The sequence below is a fragment of the Pipistrellus kuhlii genome, unplaced genomic scaffold (assembly GCF_014108245.1).
Source record: "Pipistrellus kuhlii isolate mPipKuh1 unplaced genomic scaffold, mPipKuh1.p scaffold_m20_p_4, whole genome shotgun sequence".
Taxonomy (NCBI): Eukaryota; Metazoa; Chordata; class Mammalia; order Chiroptera; family Vespertilionidae; genus Pipistrellus; species Pipistrellus kuhlii.
The window spans coordinates 80,514,538-80,532,333 of NW_023425540.1; the positions used below are offsets into that span (position 1 = coordinate 80,514,538).

The window sequence follows — 17,796 nt, forward strand, 5'->3', positions numbered from 1 at the left end:
TGGATTCACAAGAATCTCCTTTATTATGGCCTTGGGTTTGCCATTGGCAGCCTGTTCCATCCAGAGTAATGTGTGATGTTGTCACCTTGTTGTTGTCAACTCCTCTTCTTCCTCCTCTTCATTATCACCATAACCATCATCATCCTTGTCCTTCGTGGCTGTTAATGTACCGAACCTTCCCCTGTGCCTCCTGGGTAATGTAGAAAGACATAACTTGGCTTGGCTTACAGAATCTTAGAGCATTTTTACTGACTCTCTAGAATCCCCACTGCATCATGGGAACAGGCAATGCCCTAAATCAGGGTTTAGTAAACTAGAGTTCATGCACCAAATCTGACCCACAGCCTGTTTTTGTAAAGTTTTATTGGCATCCACTTGGTTACATAACATCTATGGTTGTCTCTATGCTGTAACTACAGAGTTGAATGGCTATGACAGACTGTATGGCCTGCAGAACTGAGAATCTGGGCCTTTAAAAAAGTTTGCCAGCTCCTACCTATACTTAAGGAAGCATCATTCCTGTAGGCGCAGAGAGAGAATGTTTTTCTTTCCCCACTTTACAGGTGGTTTCCTTGTAGTCCTCTTTCAGATCAGGCCTGACCATCACCATAACAACCCATGTCCCGTAAGAACCCACCAGAGATATTTTACGAGTTGCTTCCATTTCTTAGTCACAATCATGAAATGAAGGCTTGCCCTGGCCAGTTTTCTCAGTGGTTAGAGCATTGGCCCCTGTACCTGGGTTGCAGGTTCAATCCCTGGCCCCAGTTGAGGCACATGTGTGAGGCAATCTATCAATGTGTCTCTCTCACATTGATGTTTCTCTCCCCCTCTCTCTCCTTCCCTCCCTTGCACTCTCTAAAAAATAATAATAATAATAAAAAAAAAGTAAATAAAAATAAATCAATGGAAAAAATATTCTCAGGTTAGGATTAACAAAAATAAATAATAAAAAGTAAAAAAGTGAAGGCTTTGGCCATGGTCAGTATTCAAGTTGGGAATTTACATCCATGTATCAAAATCTCCCAGTTACAAAACTTATGTTCATCAGAGAGAGGAGAAGAGGTCCACACACCTAATGTGAAAACTGGCCTTGTTGCTGAGGCTTCCCAGAGGAGGGGGAACTTTCACGTGAGGGAGACATTTATTATCAGCCAAGCTCTTCACCACTCGGAGGGCAACTGGCATCATCCCAGGCTCTGGAGGCTGCCAGAGAAGGGTTACTAGGAGAAGGCAAGGAATAGAGACAAGGCCTTCCAGCAGTGGCTGCCATTGGCTGCTGCCCTACTGTGTGTGTATGCAGGGCCCTTTAAAGACCCAATCTGCTGGTTTCTTCATTGGAGTTTATGGATTCTCACCATGGCAGCTGCTAATGTCATTTACTCGCTGACCTTGGAAGAGCTGGGAAGGAAGTGGGAGGACTCTGGCCCTGCCCTTAGTTCAGAACTGAAGCAGGAGCCCCTGACCAGAGGCTGGTACTTGGCAGGTGGACTACAACGCGAGCGCCTGGCTGACCAAGAACATGGACCCGCTGAATGACAACGTGACTGCCCTCCTCAACGCCTCTTCCGACAAGTTTGTGGCCGACCTGTGGAAGGATGGTAAGGCCCCGCCTGCTGGAGCTGGCGAGCTGGGCACCAGGGTCCTCCCCTCGTCCCTCCTCCCTCCTCCAGCTGCCCCTGATGCCCACACCTGCTCCCAGGAGGGGCGGCCGTGTGAGGCTGCAAGAGAGGGCAATGTTGGCAAGTGCTAGCAACGTCTTGATACATTCAACCACCTCAGAGCCCCTTAGCTCCACACCTGGGCCCCAGGTCTGACATCAGGACAGTGATGGAGGCAGTAGGGTCCGAGGCATGATGAGTGGGAGTGCCCACTCTGGAGTTGGAAAGACTGAACTCCTGCCTCACCCCTGCCACACACTTTCCATCACCCGGAGCTCTCAGATTCCCCAAGAAGATAAGAGTTGGAAAGCAATCCCCCTTACCTAGTGCTGGAGGGAGGCATTGGCAGCAAAGAGAAGAATGGGGTCCTGGGAGGGCCAGAGGCCAATGGCGCCCTCAATGTGCCCCTCTCCCCCAGTGGACCGAATCGTGGGGCTGGACCAGATGGCCAAGATGACGGAGAGCTCGCTGCCCAGCGCCTCCAAGACCAAGAAGGGCATGTTCCGCACGGTGGGGCAGCTGTACAAGGAGCAGCTGGGGAAGCTCATGACCACGCTGCGCAACACCACGCCCAACTTCGTGCGCTGCATCATCCCCAACCACGAGAAGAGGGTGAGGCCGCCCGCCAGGTGCTGGGGGTGGAGGGGGGGGGGCGGTCAGAGCATCCCCCGGGGACATCACCAGGGTCCGCAGGGAAGGGAGAGGCAGGCGGGGGTAGAGGGGCAAGAAGAAAGCCAGACCCCTCACCCCAAGGGCTCCATCAGACATGGTGGAAGGGTGGCTGGATTGGGGGTCCACTCCCCATCCTAGAGGCAGAAGAAGACAAGGAGGAAGGGAGATGGTGTCCAGACACTTGTGGCCCTGGAATTGCTGTACGAGGCATCAAACCTCCATGCATTCACCACTCCAGCTGGTAGTCCCCGAGTTCCCGCGAGTGCAGGGGAGACAGTGCTGGATACATTGCCGTCCTCACCTGCAGATTTCTTGTAGTCCGGTGCAGGGGTGCTCAGCTCGGGGCAGTGGGGCCCCTACCCAGGGGACATCTGGCCACGTCCGGGGACATTGTGGTTGTCATCGCTGGGAGGGGGCTACTCCAGGCATCCAGTGTGTAGAGGCCGGGGCTGTGTAAGCGTCCCACAGTGCGCAGGGCAGCCCCGCAGCAGAGAAGGACCCCACACAGTGTGTCAGCAGTGCTTAGGGCGGGAGGTCTGTGGGAGAGGCAGACACGAGCTGATGACCACGGTGCAATGTGCTAAAGTATGAGAACTCCAAAACAGCGGAGAGGGAGCTTCCTATGGAACGGGCACGCCGAGTGGCATCAGCTTGGTGAAGGAAAGGGGAGGTTAGGGAGGGCATCCTGGGCAGAGGGACCAGTACAACCACAGTGTGGAGGTAACGAACAAAGCATCTTGGCAAGAAAACGCTAGGCAGGGGTTTCACGTTGATGTGTGATGGCGGGAGGAAGGGGTTGGAAGAGCTGGGGCTGACCAGTGTCAGGGGCTCAATCAGGGAGTGCCTGTGGGTAAACCAGAGCCTGGCCTTCCTCCTGTGATACCCCTGGGGTTTTACAAGCAGGGGTACATCATGATCAGGTTTGTACCTTAGAAACCGAATGAGGAGGTGAGGGGGTGAAGAGGGAGGCAGGATGGGGTGAGAAGATCAGGTAGGAGGCTGGGGTGGGCTTGGTCTGGGCAGGAGAAGAGGGTGGCGAGTGGATGGCAGTGACAATGGCCAACGGAGAGAAGCGGGTGGGTTGGGAGCTAGTCGGGAGGTTGGAGCTTTAGAACTGGTGATGGACAGGAAGCGAGGAAGAGGACAGCGACCAGGAAGAAGCCAGGTGATGCTAGTGCCACCAAGTACAAGAGAGGGATCTCCTGAGCCCTCAGCTGAGTCCTCACCGGGTTGATCCTGGTGGCCTGGTGGGGGGAGGGGGATCACCCAGGCCTGAGATTCGGGGCTTGCTGCTCCCGGAGTTCCAGCCCCGGTGGCCCATCGCCCTCTCCACCTCTGCAGTCCGGCAAGCTGGACGCCTTCCTGGTGCTGGAGCAGCTGCGGTGCAACGGGGTGCTGGAGGGCATCCGCATCTGCCGCCAGGGCTTCCCCAACAGGATCGTCTTCCAGGAGTTCCGCCAGCGGTGAGCCCCGAGGCGGGCACCGGCGGGGCGGTGGGCGAGCAGGCAGCGGAGGGATGGCTCATGGAGAGGCGCTCGGTGGGTGACTTCTGTCCTGTGTCTCCAGCTACGAGATCCTGGCCGCCAATGCCATTCCTAAAGGCTTCATGGACGGGAAGCAGGCCTGCATCCTCATGGTGAGCCCAGCCCCGCTCCGCCCCCCGAAATCCGGCCGCAGCCCTCCCTGGCTCTGGTGGCACTGCCAGGAGCTGCTTTGGGGGTGACCTTCCTTCAACAGGCTTCACCCCTGGCCACAAGGCACGGCGGAGAATGGGAACACTTGTCTTCCTTCCTTCCTTCTGCAGATCAAGGCCCTGGAACTTGACCCCAACCTGTACAGGATCGGGCAGAGCAAGATCTTCTTCCGAACCGGGGTCCTGGCCCACCTGGAGGAGGAGCGGGACCTGAAGATCACCGACGTCATCATGGCGTTCCAGGCCATGTGTCGCGGCTACCTGGCCAGAAAGTAAGGGCCGCCTACTGTCCCCTCCCCACAAACACACTCAGGTGGGGGACACACACTTTCAGGGAGCTTGCTGGCCTCACGTTCTTCTCCTTTTTTTAAAAAAATATATTTTTATTGATTTAAGAGAATAAGGGATGGGGGGAGAGAGAGAGAAACATCAATGTTGAGAGAGAATCATCAATCAGCTGCCTCCCGCATGCCCCACCCTGGGGATAGAACTTACAACCAGGGCATCGGCCCTGACCTGGAATTGAACCGTGTTCCTGGTTCTTAGGTTGGCGCTCAACCTCTGAGCCACACCTGCCGGCTGGCCTCATGCTCTGATTCCCTGACTCTATTAGGCCATCTGCGTTAAGATGCTCCACTGATGGGATGGCCGTGTTTTCCTGGGGGGAAGAAATGCTACCGTTTAATGTAGGCCTGGGTTCGAAGGGCAGGCAGGGAGGTTAGGACTGTGACTCTGGAGCGTTAGACCTCTGTTCTCATCCTGGCTCCCCACTCTCTTTTTTTTTCTTTTTTTTTTTAAATATATATTTTTTTTATTGATTTTTCACAGAGAGGAAGAGAGAGGGATAGAGAGTTAGAAACATTGATGAGAGAGAGTCATCGATCAGCTGCCTCTTGCACACCCCCTACTGGGGATGTGCCCGCAACCAAGGTACATGCCCTTGACCGGAATCGAACCCGGGACCCTTCAGTCTGGAGGCCGACGCTCTATCCACTGAGCCAAACCAGTCCCGGCGCTCCCCACTCTCTTGCTCATGGTCCTTGGGCAAGGTACTCTACCTCTCTGAGCCTCAGGTCTCTCCATGGCAAATAGCATACTCATTCCCACCTCGTGGAATTGTTTATGAGGAGTCGGTGGAATGCTTCCTGAAAAGGGTTGTGAACAGTGCCTGGTTATCATCTCAGAAGTGTGAGACTATGATTAGGTGCCCAAGGAAAGGGTATGTGGCTGTATCTGTAGCCTTATGTCCAGATGGGATTCATAAGGCAGGGTCTGGGAAGGTCTGATGCCTCTTCTGTGTTGGGAAGCCTGGGCCCATGTGAGGGTGTAACGTTCAAGGCTGGCAGGAACTGGTGGAGCCGCTCTGTGCAGAGTTATGTCATCATGGATTATGGCTCCTGCTGTCATCTGCAGAGCCCTGATGGTGTCGATCTGATTCAGTGCCAAGGGACCCCAAGATGGTCAAGGCCAGAGCTGGGGAGCTCGTGGTCCAGGGACAGACCTAACTTAAGTTTCATAATTCTGGTACCACCCCAACCCCCAACCCCACCTCCAGACTACGGAGGGCAGTTTTATTCTTCAAGTTCACCCACGTTCAAGATGGCAGAGAAGAGGTTGCACTCCCTGTTCATGGTTTCTCAAACCTGACAGCCCTTAAACAAGAGTGCTAGTTCTAGCTCAGGTGTGAGGTTTCTAAAACACGCCCGAGGAAGGAACAGATTTGTCAGACACTCCGCTGGGCCCCAGGGATGATGTATATAGTACGGACTGGTTTCCTCGATGTTTGGATCACAGCTCTGGTTTCAGGGTATTTTGTGAGCCTTGGGTCCCCCTTGCCCGCTGAGAAAGGCCCTGGCCTCCAAGTTATCTGAATGGTCTGTGCCTAGACAGTACCCCTGTGCTGGTGCTCAGAGCCCCTGGAAGGACCCGAGCTGGAGAAAAGGGGGGGTTGTCACAAAATCGCAAGCAAACCAGATGTGCCTTGCTTTCAGGATGCTGCGGGGTGGGATGCTATGACAGCAAGATGAGACAGGTGTCGGGCGTCCAGGGCTTCTCACGGCCCCCTGCCCCTCTCCCCAGGGCCTTTGCCAAGAGGCAGCAGCAGCTGACCGCCATGAAGGTGATTCAGAGGAACTGTGCCGCCTACCTCAAGCTGCGCAACTGGCAGTGGTGGAGGCTCTTCACCAAGGTGAGTGCTCTGGCCCCACCCAGTTCTCAGGACCCCCCACCCTGGTCTTCGCTCCAGATGTGGGACTGGAGATGGTTGTCAGTGGGTGCACAACCTAGAGCTTGTGATCAAACCTGGCCTGTTGGCGATGCCCCAGGCCTGTCTCTTTGGCACCGGGGTTACAGCCATGACCTGAACACAGATCCAGAGACTTTCACTACCACAAGGATCCCTCACAGTGCACTTTTATAACCACGCCCATTTCTTTTCGAGCCACACCCACTTTCTTCCATGGCCACACCCTTTCCTTCATAGCCCCTGGCAACCACTGTTGACATTTCTAAAGTTCTGTCATTTGAACATTATGTCATTTTGTTATGTAGATGAGGTCATACCTTTTAGCACTGACTTTTCACTTGGCACTGTTTTCAGGTGATCTGTCCAGGCGGTGCATGTATCTCTGGGTACAATTTGTTCTTGCAGTGTTGCTGCTGAAACATTCTAGAATGTTTAGCAGCTTCCCTGGATGCTGGTAGCACCCCTGGCCCCAGTTGTGATGGCTGAAACTGTCTCCAGAAATTGTCACACATCATCCCCTTGTTTGGGGGGGGGGGGGGGGTTAAAATCATCCCTGGCTGAGAAGCACTGATCGACTTTTATTACAAGACTGTATCCCTTTTGCCATGAAAATAAATGATGCACTGACTGTGTGTGTGTCTGTGTGTGTGTGTGTGCAGGTGAAGCCCCTGCTGCAGGTGACACGGCAGGAGGAGGAGATGCAGGCCAAGGAGGATGAGCTGCAGAAGACCAAGGAGCGGCAGCAGAAGGCGGAGAGCGAGCTCAAGGAGCTGGAGCAGAAGCACTCGCAGGTGCCTGTCGGGGAGCGTGACGGGGGTGTCCGAGGGGGAGGCAGGATGCCTGCTCCCAGGAGACTCACTGGCCGCCTCCCACCCCCGCGTGCAGCTGGCCGAGGAGAAGAACCTGCTGCAGGAGCAGCTGCAGGCAGAGACGGAGCTGTACGCCGAGGCGGAGGAGATGCGGGTCCGGCTGGCGGCCAAGAAGCAGGAGCTGGAGGAGATCCTGCATGAGATGGAGGCCCGCCTGGAGGAGGAGGAGGACCGGGGCCAGCAGCTGCAGGCGGAAAGGAAGAAGATGGCCCAGCAGATGCTGGTAAGGCGCTGGAGGGGATGACCTTCCCTGCAGGCAGGCCTGTGAGGCCCGTCTGATGAAAAATGTCCCCATTGCACAGATAAAGAGACGAAGACTTGGGAGGGAACAGCCGTCTGTGCACAAAGGTCTCCTCGAACGCCCGCCCTGTTCTGCCCTGCCTTTCGTGTGCTTTTATTTTTTTTCTCCTAATAATAGCTGTGTGTGAGGGGTATTTATATTATGCAGAACAGAACACCCAAAATAAACATTTATTTCACATAGTCAGGAATCTGACAGTGGCTTAGCTAGATGAGTCTGGCTTAGCATCTCTCATGAAGTTACACTCAAGATGCCAGCTGGGCTGCAGTCATCTGAAGGCTTGTCTGGGGCTGGGAGACCCACTCCTACGTGGCTCACTCACATGGCTGTAGGCAGGCGGCCTCGGTTCCTCACCATGTGAGCTTCTCCTCGGGGCGGCTTGAGCGTCCTCCCAACTCGGCAGCTGGCTTCCCCCAGAAGGACTGAGTGGCGTGAGAGAGAGCAGGGGAGGAAGGCACGGTGACTCTTAGAGCCTGATTGATGACGGTACACTCCATCACTTCCTCTTGATTTTATTAGAAGCAAGTCCCCAAGTCCTGCCCACATGCAAGAAGATGAATTAGGCTCCACCACTGTGGATGCACTTCAAAACTGCCATGGTACCTACTGTCCCCATTTTGTAGGTGAGGGGACAGAGACTTCGTGAGGCAAACCTTAATTTCCAATGAAAGGAGGCTGCAGAGCACGGGGTGTCATCAGGCCCAGCCTGTGTCAGTTAGTCCCCAGGGCTCCAGGAGAGTGACTTCTAAGCAAGGCTGTGATTCTTTCCCCACAAGGACCTGGAGGAACAGCTGGAGGAGGAGGAAGCAGCGAGGCAGAAGCTACAACTTGAAAAGGTCACGGCCGAGGCCAAGATCAAGAAACTGGAGGATGATATCCTGGTCATGGACGATCAGAACAACAAACTGTCCAAAGTGAGTGGGGCTGAGCATCCGCATTCCAACGACAGGCTCACCAGGGACAAGGGTTTCAGATCGTGTTTCTTTTTTTAGCCAAATAAAAGGCACTGACGGCCAAGCAGAGGTTTTCCTCTGACAAGGCATCTTTGTGACCGCCCTGTGGAGGCCGGTGTGCCATGGACTGGGTCCTGGCAGGGTCACCAGCACCAGGGCTGCCGCGGAGCAAGTCTCGGCAGCACCATGACCAAGGGAGCCCCCAAGGTGTGCAGAGGAGGCCAGGGTGCCTGAGTCTGCGCCCGCTCCCACATTCTCATGGGCCATGTCCAGTTAGCGACGGGGTGACCAGCTGTCCTGGTTCGCCTGGGATGGAGGGGCTTCGGGGACGTGGAACTTCCAGCACCAAACCCGGAAAAGTCCCAGTGCCAGACAGGATGAGTCGGTCACCCTCGTCAGTAACTACTACTACTACTACCTCTACTACTACTTCTTCTTCTTCATATATTTTATCGATTCTTTACAGAGAGAAAGAGAGAGAGATAGAGAGCTAGAAACATCGATGAGAGAGAATCATCGACCAGCTGCCTTCTGCACACCCCCTACCAGGGATGCGCACAGAGCCAAGGTGCATGCTCTTGACCGGAATCAAACCCGGGACCTTTCAGTCCACAGGCCAACGCTCTATCCACTGAGCCAAACCGGTTTTGGCTCTCATCAGTAACTTATAACTGGCCCCATGGAGGGCAGGCTCCTTTTGGTTCTTTCAGCCAGATGCCAGCAGGCCCCGTTAGGGGCAGGGCATGTGTGGTGAGAGAGGACCATGCCCTTGTGGGGCTTATATTCTAGCGATACAGCAAATAGATCATCACACACATAACTGTTCATAACCACTGTGAGCGGGGTTCTGAAGGAGGTGCCGCCCGTGTTATGAGACGAGCGCTAGGGGTGGAGGGAGGGAGGTTATTCAGGGAAGGCTTTCTGGAGGAAGTGACATGTAAGTGGAAGCCTAAAGCCCGAGGAGCAGTTACAGGGAGAAGAGGTGGAGGAGCACCCCAGGCAGATGGCTCCATCTGTGCCCAGGCCCCGAGGCAGGGAGGAGCTGGCACGTGCTGGGAAGGGCCAAACCATGGTTGGCCATGTGTGCGACAGCAGAGGCCTGGGGCCCTGGGACCTTCATTCCGGTGACCTGTCCCTGGCAGGCTTGACGATGAGATTGCTCAGAAGTGAGCCAGGAGGGCTCCATTGGCTGGCACAGTGAAGTGTGAGAGGCATGGTGACATGAGAAGAGAGGTGGCGGACTTTTGGAAATGAAGGAACTTCTCGTCACCATTTCAGACTCTATGCTGTATTTGGTTATCATGTGGGTTTTCCTTCCAGCTATTTATCTGAAAATCACTAAAAGTGAGACATAGCTCCTAGAAGGAAAAAAAAAAAAAAAAAAAAAGAAAGAAAAGAGAAAAGAAAAGACTAATGGTGTTTTTCTTTCCCCAAAAAGGAGCGAAAACTCCTTGAGGAGAGGATTAGTGACTTGACGACGAACCTCGCAGAAGAGGAAGAAAAGGCCAAGAACCTCACCAAGCTGAAAAATAAGCACGAATCTATGATTTCAGAACTGGAAGGTAAACGGGCTACCCAAAGAGGCTTTGAACCGGTATTTTAAAACTAGGAAAATCAGAGAGGAAACTTGAGGATGGCAGATTATTTCAAGAGAGGCAGATCCTCCCCAGACTCCAGGGTCTCCCTTAGCCAACATACAGTCATAACCGAAGGCCCTTCCCGCCAGGGCACTGACAGCTCTGTGTTGAGAGTGGCGCGGGCGGGACTGCTGCCAGCGAGGGTGTGTGTGCGTGTGTGTGTGCGTGATTGTCCTCCGTGGGAAAAGGCTCGTCCTCCAGGGGTCCTTCTGGCGGCTGCTGCCTCCTGAGGGGCCCGGCTTTGTCTAGTGCGGCTGAAGAAGGAGGAGAAGAACCGGCAGGAGCTGGAGAAGCTGAAGCGGAAGCTGGAGGGAGAGGCCAGCGATTTCCACGAGCAGATCGCGGACCTGCAGGCGCAGATCGCAGAGCTCAAGATGCAGCTGGCCAAGAAGGAGGAGGAGCTGCAGGCGGCCCTGGCCAGGTAGTGGGCCATGGCCTGTGTGTGCCTGGGCTCTGCCCATCCGCTGGCCCCAGTCCTCCTCCTCCTCCAGGCAGGCCTCCATCTAATGCAAGCCCAGAGCACTTTGTGTCTCCCATGTGTCTCTCTTTTGGACACCCAGGCCTTCCTTGTCCACACCCCAGTCCTGCTTTTCCAGGTGACCCCAGAGGCCCTTCCATGGTGCCTCCCACACCCCATGTCTGAGGCTGGAATGGCCCTCCTCTCCCTCCAGGCCTCCTTCCAAGGTCTCCCTTTCTGTGACTTCCAGTCCCCTCCCTAGCGTTTGCCCTCCCTGCCCCTCTCACAGCCAGCAGGCAGCAGCCCTCGGTTCTGCCAGCCCTTTGCCATGTGCCCCTCCTCCCACCCTGAGATGGCTTCACCCTAGTGGCCCCACGCTGGCAATAAATTCACCTGCTCGCCGTGTGCTATGCTCCTTTTAAGCAGCATCTTCACAGATACCTGGCCAGGTGTGCCGCTGCTTTCTCCAGTTCACTGAGGAGGAAGCTGAGCCAGGGAGGTGAAGGAGTGTGTGACTGGCACCCCGCTTTTGAGAGGCAGAGCTGGGATTTGAGCCCCAAAGCTTTCTGCTGATCCCCTGGTCATGCTGCCTGACTGTTAGAGGGATGGACCAGAAACTTCACGTTGGGTCATAAACCTACTCAAACCTTGCTGCCTTGTGCAGGAAACCCAGGTCTTGGCCTGGTACTCAGTGCCCACCTGTCCCCGCAGTCTGACCCTTACCCCACCATGATGCTCCCTCTCTCACTGCTGCCCATTCACAAGTGCAATGCTACCGACCTGCCCACCTCGCCCTGCCCTGCAGAGTCTTGCCTCTGTGCTTCTCTCATGCTGTTTCCTCCCCGTTTCCCCTTCTTCCCCCCACACTCCCTGCATCAGGAGGAAACTCCCTTCCATGAAACGCCTGACTCATTCCACCCCATTCGAACGACACTGCTCACATCCCACCGTGACCAAGGCCCACTGCCTCTCCTGGGCTGGGAGCCTGGCTGTAGCATCACCCAGAACAGCGCCTGGCCCAGGGCTTTGCATGCAGCAGACACTCAGTCCCTGTGTGAGCGAAGGGGAAGAGCACGTAGTCACCAAGGAGGGATTGCTGTCCAATGTTCAGAAAGTAACTAGTGAGCCTGTTCTGTGAATCGGGCACCATGCCAGACTGGGGCCAGTGCTTTGCATTCACACACACAGAAAACCATGACCTACTTATTCTCCATACAGACCTTGGGACCCATCATGTCCTACGTAAATGTCCACGCAGTCCAGTGTAGCAAGGAGGGATCTGCTGTGTCCTGGGGGTGGGGTGCCACATGTTTTACTGTCCCCGGAGCACGAGGGGCCGGCTCCCGGAAAACCATGGTTGGCCATGTGTGCGACAGCAGAGGCCTGGGGCCCTGGGACCTTCATTCCGGTGACCTGTCCCTGGCAGGCTTGACGATGAGATTGCTCAGAAGAACAACGCCCTCAAGAAGATCCGGGAGCTGGAGGGTCTCATCTCAGACCTGCAGGAGGACCTGGACTCAGAACGGGCCGCAAGAAACAAGGCTGAGAAGCAGAAGAGAGACCTGGGGGAGGAGCTGGAGGCGCTGAAGACGGAGCTGGAGGACACGCTGGACAGCACGGCCACCCAGCAGGAGCTCCGGTGAGAGGGGACCATTGTCCACTGCATTGATGGGGTGGCTGGTGCGGGCGGAGTGAGCCCAGCCAATCCTGAGTCACAGGGTCCCGCAGGCCCTGCATTTACTGTCCTGACTGCGTTTTGTTGTAACTGACACAAGTGTGATTATTGTTAATCTTATTACTTCACATCACAGTAGTGGGACATCAGAGAATAATTTGAAAACTAGAGAAAAGTAGACACCAAAAACATCACCCTTAGTTCCCCCACTGTTAACATTTTGGGGCATCTCCTTCCTGTCTTTTCATGTATATGTGTGTGTAAGTAAATCGCCCCCAGCCCCAGTCACCAAGTGTGTGGGTTTACCAGTCAGTTTTGTGTTAAATTTTTAAAATAACCTTATCAAACTAAATTTTCCTGTTTCTGCTGTTACAAAAATATGTTTTCAGAGAGAGGAAGGGAAAGGGAGAGAGAGATCAAAACATCAATGATGAGAGAAAATCATCAACTGGCTTCCTCCTGCACACCCCCTACCAGGGACCAAGCCTAAAACCTGGGCATGTGCCCTGACCAGGAATCAAACCGTGACTTCCTGGTTCATAGGTCGGTGGTCAAACCACTGAGCCATACTGGCCAGGCATTATCAGACTGGTTTTTGATTTAAGATGTACAGCAGGCAATCAGACAGACCACAACAGAACAACTACAGGTCCCCTGCTAGAAAAATGAATGTTAACATTAGTGAAACTAGGTCATTTGTTCATTCAATAAACACACAAATGTAATTAGAGAGCATCTGTGTCAGGCGCTGTGTGAACACTGAGATTCATCTCCCACACGTTGGGTTTTGTGCTCCCTTTCCACCTGGCCAACAATACAGAAAACCCCGGGGGCAGGCCTTGAAAACACGGACTCAAGACTATTTGGGTTCCATTTCCGGTCCTACACACAGTGGTTCTAACAACTCAGGGAAGCAGCTCACCCTTCCTTAGCCATAGTTTCCTCAGCTGTCCAATGGAAATAGTAATATACCTGCTTTGTAGGGCCATTCTGAAGATTATATGAAATGATATATTAAAGAAATTAGGTCAGGACCTGGCATACAGTAAGTGCTCAATAAGTAAGAGCTAATACTCATATATTTCAGAACATTTTGCCAGTCATTTTGCAATTCTTTCAAATATCTGTTGTGGATATTTGCTGGCCCTGAAAAATTCTAAGCAGGTGACATATTCCTCTTTTTTCCAGCTGAAGAAATTCCAGGCCCAGAGAGGTTAGGTCACCTGAGGTTAGGTCACACAGCTAGGAAGAGGTGGTGATAGAGATGTCCGCTCTGGGTCCTTTGCACAACATTGAGAGGAGCCCGTCTCCCTCCATTACGGTGTCCTTCCCATGCAGGGCCAAGCGGGAGCAGGAGGTGACGGTGCTGAAGAAGGCCCTGGACGAGGAGACGCGGTCCCACGAGGCCCAGGTCCAGGAGATGAGGCAGAAGCACACCCAGGCGGTGGAGGAGCTCACGGAGCAGCTGGAGCAGTTCAAGAGGGTGAGTGGCGATGCTTTCTCGTGACAACACGTCCACGCAGGCTACGTCCACAGCTTCAAATAACCACAGGCCAGAGTCTGTCTAAGACAAGCACCAAGCTAGGCAAGCTTCTGACGATAAAGACAGCAGCCAGCGTTTATCGTCTGTGTACCGTACAGGATGGCGATTAATCTTCACAGCCACCCTCAGAGGGAGGTGCTATTATGCACATTTTATAGCTAAAAACAAAACAAGCACACAAAACCCACAATTTCCTCGAGTTTCATTCCCAGAGGTGAGGTTTTTTTTTTTTAACGCATGACCTCCTGATACATTGCTTCCCTAAAGTCTGAATTTGTTCACCCTCAGTCCTACATTCCCCACCTCCCTGCACCAAGTATTCCATAATCCAGGTGAAATTAGGCCATAGCTTTACCAGAAATGGTGGGAGTTTGCATCTGTTTAAGTCCCAGTCAAGGTGCATCGCATTCCATGAGCTGGTTTGTTGAGTATCTTTCTGTGAGCCAGTTCACTCCCCTGTGCTATCAGAATCTCAACGTCCCCTTTCATTTCAATAACGGGAGCCACCCCTTCTGTAGCACTGATGACAGGCCAGACGCTTTTCCCAGGTTTTGCACACCCTGGTTTGGTTTTACCCGGGGCCTCTGCTAAAAGGCGCCCTCCAGGCCCACCCTCTGAGAAGCTCCCTTCACCCTCCCCATGAACAAGGACACGTGTTCCCATCCCCTTGTCACCTGGGACCTGAATACCAATCTTCAACATTTCACCAACTCTTTACATATTTCAGACAAGGAAGGTTGTGCTGATTGTAACTACAGCATACATTTCCCCTTCCGACTGGCTTCCCTGTCTATTGTCCAGTTGTTTTTACTGTGATATAATTCGAATCCAGATGGGCTATTCCCACCGTCCAAAATACACTCCAGACAGTAGTAAGGTCCATGTGTCCCCTTGACTCTGTGTCTCAGGAAGCCAAGCCCCAGTTCACAGCCAGGCCTCTGGGACCACTCAGCCGCTGATGGCACCAGGTGGAGGCTGCAGACGCCTGCCGTGGTCTCAGGTGCTCTAAACAGAGGAGCGCCTATTGTTTACCTGTGATGACTCTGGTACAAACGTGGAGCCCTGGTCCCAGTAGGTTGGGAAAACTTTTATCATCATTCCCACCTGACCGCCTGTTACACGTGTGGTTTTGCCATAGTTCTGGGGTCTTCAGCGGAGCGAAGAATTTGGGGGGGGTGCCCACATCCCCGGGGGTCCTTGCTTATCAACCTGCACAGTTTCCCCTAAGAGGCTGAGGCACTGACAGCTCAGTCATGACCGGGACGGATGAATGGCTTCCCTGGGGCTGCCTGGGCCCTGATGGTCCTTCCTAGGCATTGTGGGAAAGCTGAGTGTTGTTTCCTCTGCCCTTGGCACCTTCCTGCTTTTCTCTTATTTCCCACCCTCCGGCCCCGTAAAAACAAAAACCCTCCTCTCACCCCAAACACTTCTCTCTCAGGGAGATTGACATGCCAACAGGAGCTGGTTTCTTAACAATCACTGAAATAGTGTGCATTTGATAGTAAATGTGATGGACGATAGGGATGGTAAGGACTGGGCCCAAGTGAAGTGTAGCTGCCCCATCTATAGGGCTAGCTGAAACTCCTCTGTTTCCATAGCTTTAGTTGTTGTTGTTATTGTTTTGTATATTTTTTTCCCCATGAAATTAGTGAGGTATATACAGTAAAATTCACCGATTTTAAGTGTGTAGCTTAGTGAACTTGGACAAATGTATGCATCTGGGCAGGGGTCCTCAAACTTTTTAAAGTGGGGGCCAGATCACGGTCCCTCAGAGAGCTGGAGGGCCGGACTATATGAACTACTAATTCCTACTGTAACACCTCGGCTGCGCTCACTGCCCAAAAAACCTGGCGGGCCGGATCAGACTCCTCTGCGGGCCGCATGTGGCCCGCGGGCCGTAGTTTGAAGACGCCTGCATCTGGGTAACCATCGCCACAGTCGTCATGATATAGGACACTAGATTGTTTAATAGAGAAGCTGGGAGTCCAGAGTTTTATGTGACGTTTCTTTTATTAAAATGTTGGCACTCATTCTTCAGAAAGTAATGAAAGGCCGAAGGGGGCATGACAGCAGGTTGGCTGCAGCCCGTGAGGCATACAGGTTGGAGACCTCTGCGCTTTAGGAAAACAGAACCCCAAGTCTTCCTGGTGATTCTGTCTCATCCCTGCACCCGGCTGGGGAGGGAAAGGGCAGAGGCTCCTACCTGACAACGCTCTCCCGGCCACGGCTGTAACGCCTCCCCTCCCCCTCTGCCTCTCGGGCCAGGCCAAGGCCAACCTGGACAAGAACAAGCAGACGCTGGAGAAGGAGAACGCAGACCTGGCGGGCGAGCTGCGGGTCCTGAACCAGGCCAAGCAGGAGGTGGAGCACAAGAAGAAGAAGCTGGAGGTGCAGCTGCAGGAACTGCAGTCCAAGTGCAGCGACGGGGAGCGCGCCCGCGCCGAGCTCAACGACAAAGTCCACAAGCTGCAGGTGAGGCGGCCGCACGGGGCGTCCCTGGTGCCCGCTCTGCAAGGGCTGCTGCACTCCCCGGACAACCGAAGTCTCTCTTGCTGCAAAGCAAGTCGGTTTCCTCTAGTTCTATCCCTACTGTCACTAGAGATGGTCATCCATCCAGTTTAATCGTTAAGAACCTTCATCCGTTCATTCAACAAGTATTTACTGAGAACCTGCCTTAGGCCATGCACTGTGTTGAGTCCTGAGATACAGCAGCAAGGAAGAGAATAGATGCTGTTCCTGCCCCAGGAGAATTCCAGCCTAGTGGAGGGAGAGGCACTGATAATCACAAAAATGAATGTAAAATGATGCTGGAACGGGTGGTACTTAACGTGATATGTATGAACAACAAGAGGCCTGGCCTGCAGGAGGGGGCGTCAGGAAAGGCTTCCCTAAGATGTATGATCCGACAGAGAAGGCAAAGGGAACAGCATTTGCAAAGGCCCAGTTGTACGTGGGAAATGAGATCACATGAGGCTGGTAGAGCTAGAAGGCCACGTTGGAAGGGAAATGTGGTACAAAATGGGACCAGGGGGGCAGGCTGTGGCTGGGTGACACACTGCCCGCCTTCAGGGCCCTATTAAATGTACGTTGGTCTTTGTGACGGGAAGCTATTGATGGGTGTTAACCTGGAGAATGACACAGCCTGTTTGCCTTTGGTCTTCTTTAGCTTTGAATAGACATATGGCCCGACTTTCCTTTCATGGGATATGGTCAAATGTTTGATAAATATTTAGTGTGCTTACAGTCTGGGATGACAGAGCGGGGGAAACATTCCATATATTCTCCACGTCCAGGTGAGGGCAGGGGTGTTGCTATCCCAACTCCAGCACTGTTCTAGAGGAGTGAAGGTCGTTTGTGTCCTCACTGTAAATGTGAGGAGGCCAGGGATCCCGACTTGTAGGCAATGTTCTTCCCTGGGGGCCGCCATGATCAGGCCCCACAGCTCACGGGTATTTCTCAGTCAGGGGACACCACGTGGCGGTGGTATCTCTTGAGAAGAAAAGGGTTCCTCTTTCGTAAAGAGGATCCTGTTCTAGAGGTCCCAGCTCACCACGGTCTCTCGCCCCCTCAGAATGAAGTGGAGAGCGTCACAGGGATGCTCAACGAGGCGGAAGGGAAGGCCATCAAACTGGCCAAGGACGTGGCCACCCTGGGGTCCCAGCTCCAGGACACCCAGGTGGGTATCCCATCCCATCGTCCAGAGGGGCCTGGGGTACAGCCTTCCCGGGGGTGAGTTCCTGGGACTTCCGTGCGTCCTTTTTGCAGGAGCTGCTTCAAGAAGAAACCCGGCAGAAGCTCAACGTGTCCACCAAGCTGCGCCAGCTGGAGGACGAGAGGAACAGCCTGCAGGAGCAGCTGGATGAGGAGGTGGAGGCCAAGCAGAACCTGGAGCGCCACATCTCAACCCTGAACATCCAGGTGCGGCGATGCCCTGGCCTTTCCGGGCCGAAGGCCTCCGGGGTAGCTCAGGGGCTCCGACGTGCTGTCTGAGAGCACTGGCGCCATTTTGCTTGGCCCGCTGGCTCCTCCTGCTGCTGAATGTCTTCAGTGAGGAGAAGGCGGTCTTTGCTTCTCGGGGCCTGGGGGACAG

The 17,796-nt window shown here is 53.9% G+C and overlaps 1 protein-coding gene across 4 annotated transcripts in view; it reads left to right on the plus strand.

Moving 5' to 3' along the window:
* MYH11 (myosin heavy chain 11) overlaps positions 1–17,796 on the plus strand; it is a 123,716-nt gene that overhangs the window by 91,757 nt on the left and 14,163 nt on the right. For all 4 annotated transcript variants that reach the window (XM_036411368.2, XM_036411369.2, XM_036411370.2 and 1 more), the window contains 16 exons: positions 1,487–1,601; positions 2,080–2,273; positions 3,675–3,796; positions 3,900–3,969; positions 4,138–4,298; positions 6,106–6,214; positions 6,931–7,062; positions 7,157–7,363; positions 8,218–8,355; positions 9,833–9,956; positions 10,281–10,452; positions 11,915–12,127; positions 13,502–13,646; positions 15,972–16,178; positions 17,278–17,382; positions 17,472–17,624. In XM_036411368.2, coding sequence (XP_036267261.1) covers positions 1,487–1,601; positions 2,080–2,273; positions 3,675–3,796; positions 3,900–3,969; positions 4,138–4,298; positions 6,106–6,214; positions 6,931–7,062; positions 7,157–7,363; positions 8,218–8,355; positions 9,833–9,956; positions 10,281–10,452; positions 11,915–12,127; positions 13,502–13,646; positions 15,972–16,178; positions 17,278–17,382; positions 17,472–17,624 — 2,367 coding nt within the window. The remainder of the gene's footprint in view (positions 1–1,486; positions 1,602–2,079; positions 2,274–3,674; positions 3,797–3,899; positions 3,970–4,137; positions 4,299–6,105; positions 6,215–6,930; positions 7,063–7,156; positions 7,364–8,217; positions 8,356–9,832; positions 9,957–10,280; positions 10,453–11,914; positions 12,128–13,501; positions 13,647–15,971; positions 16,179–17,277; positions 17,383–17,471; positions 17,625–17,796) is intronic.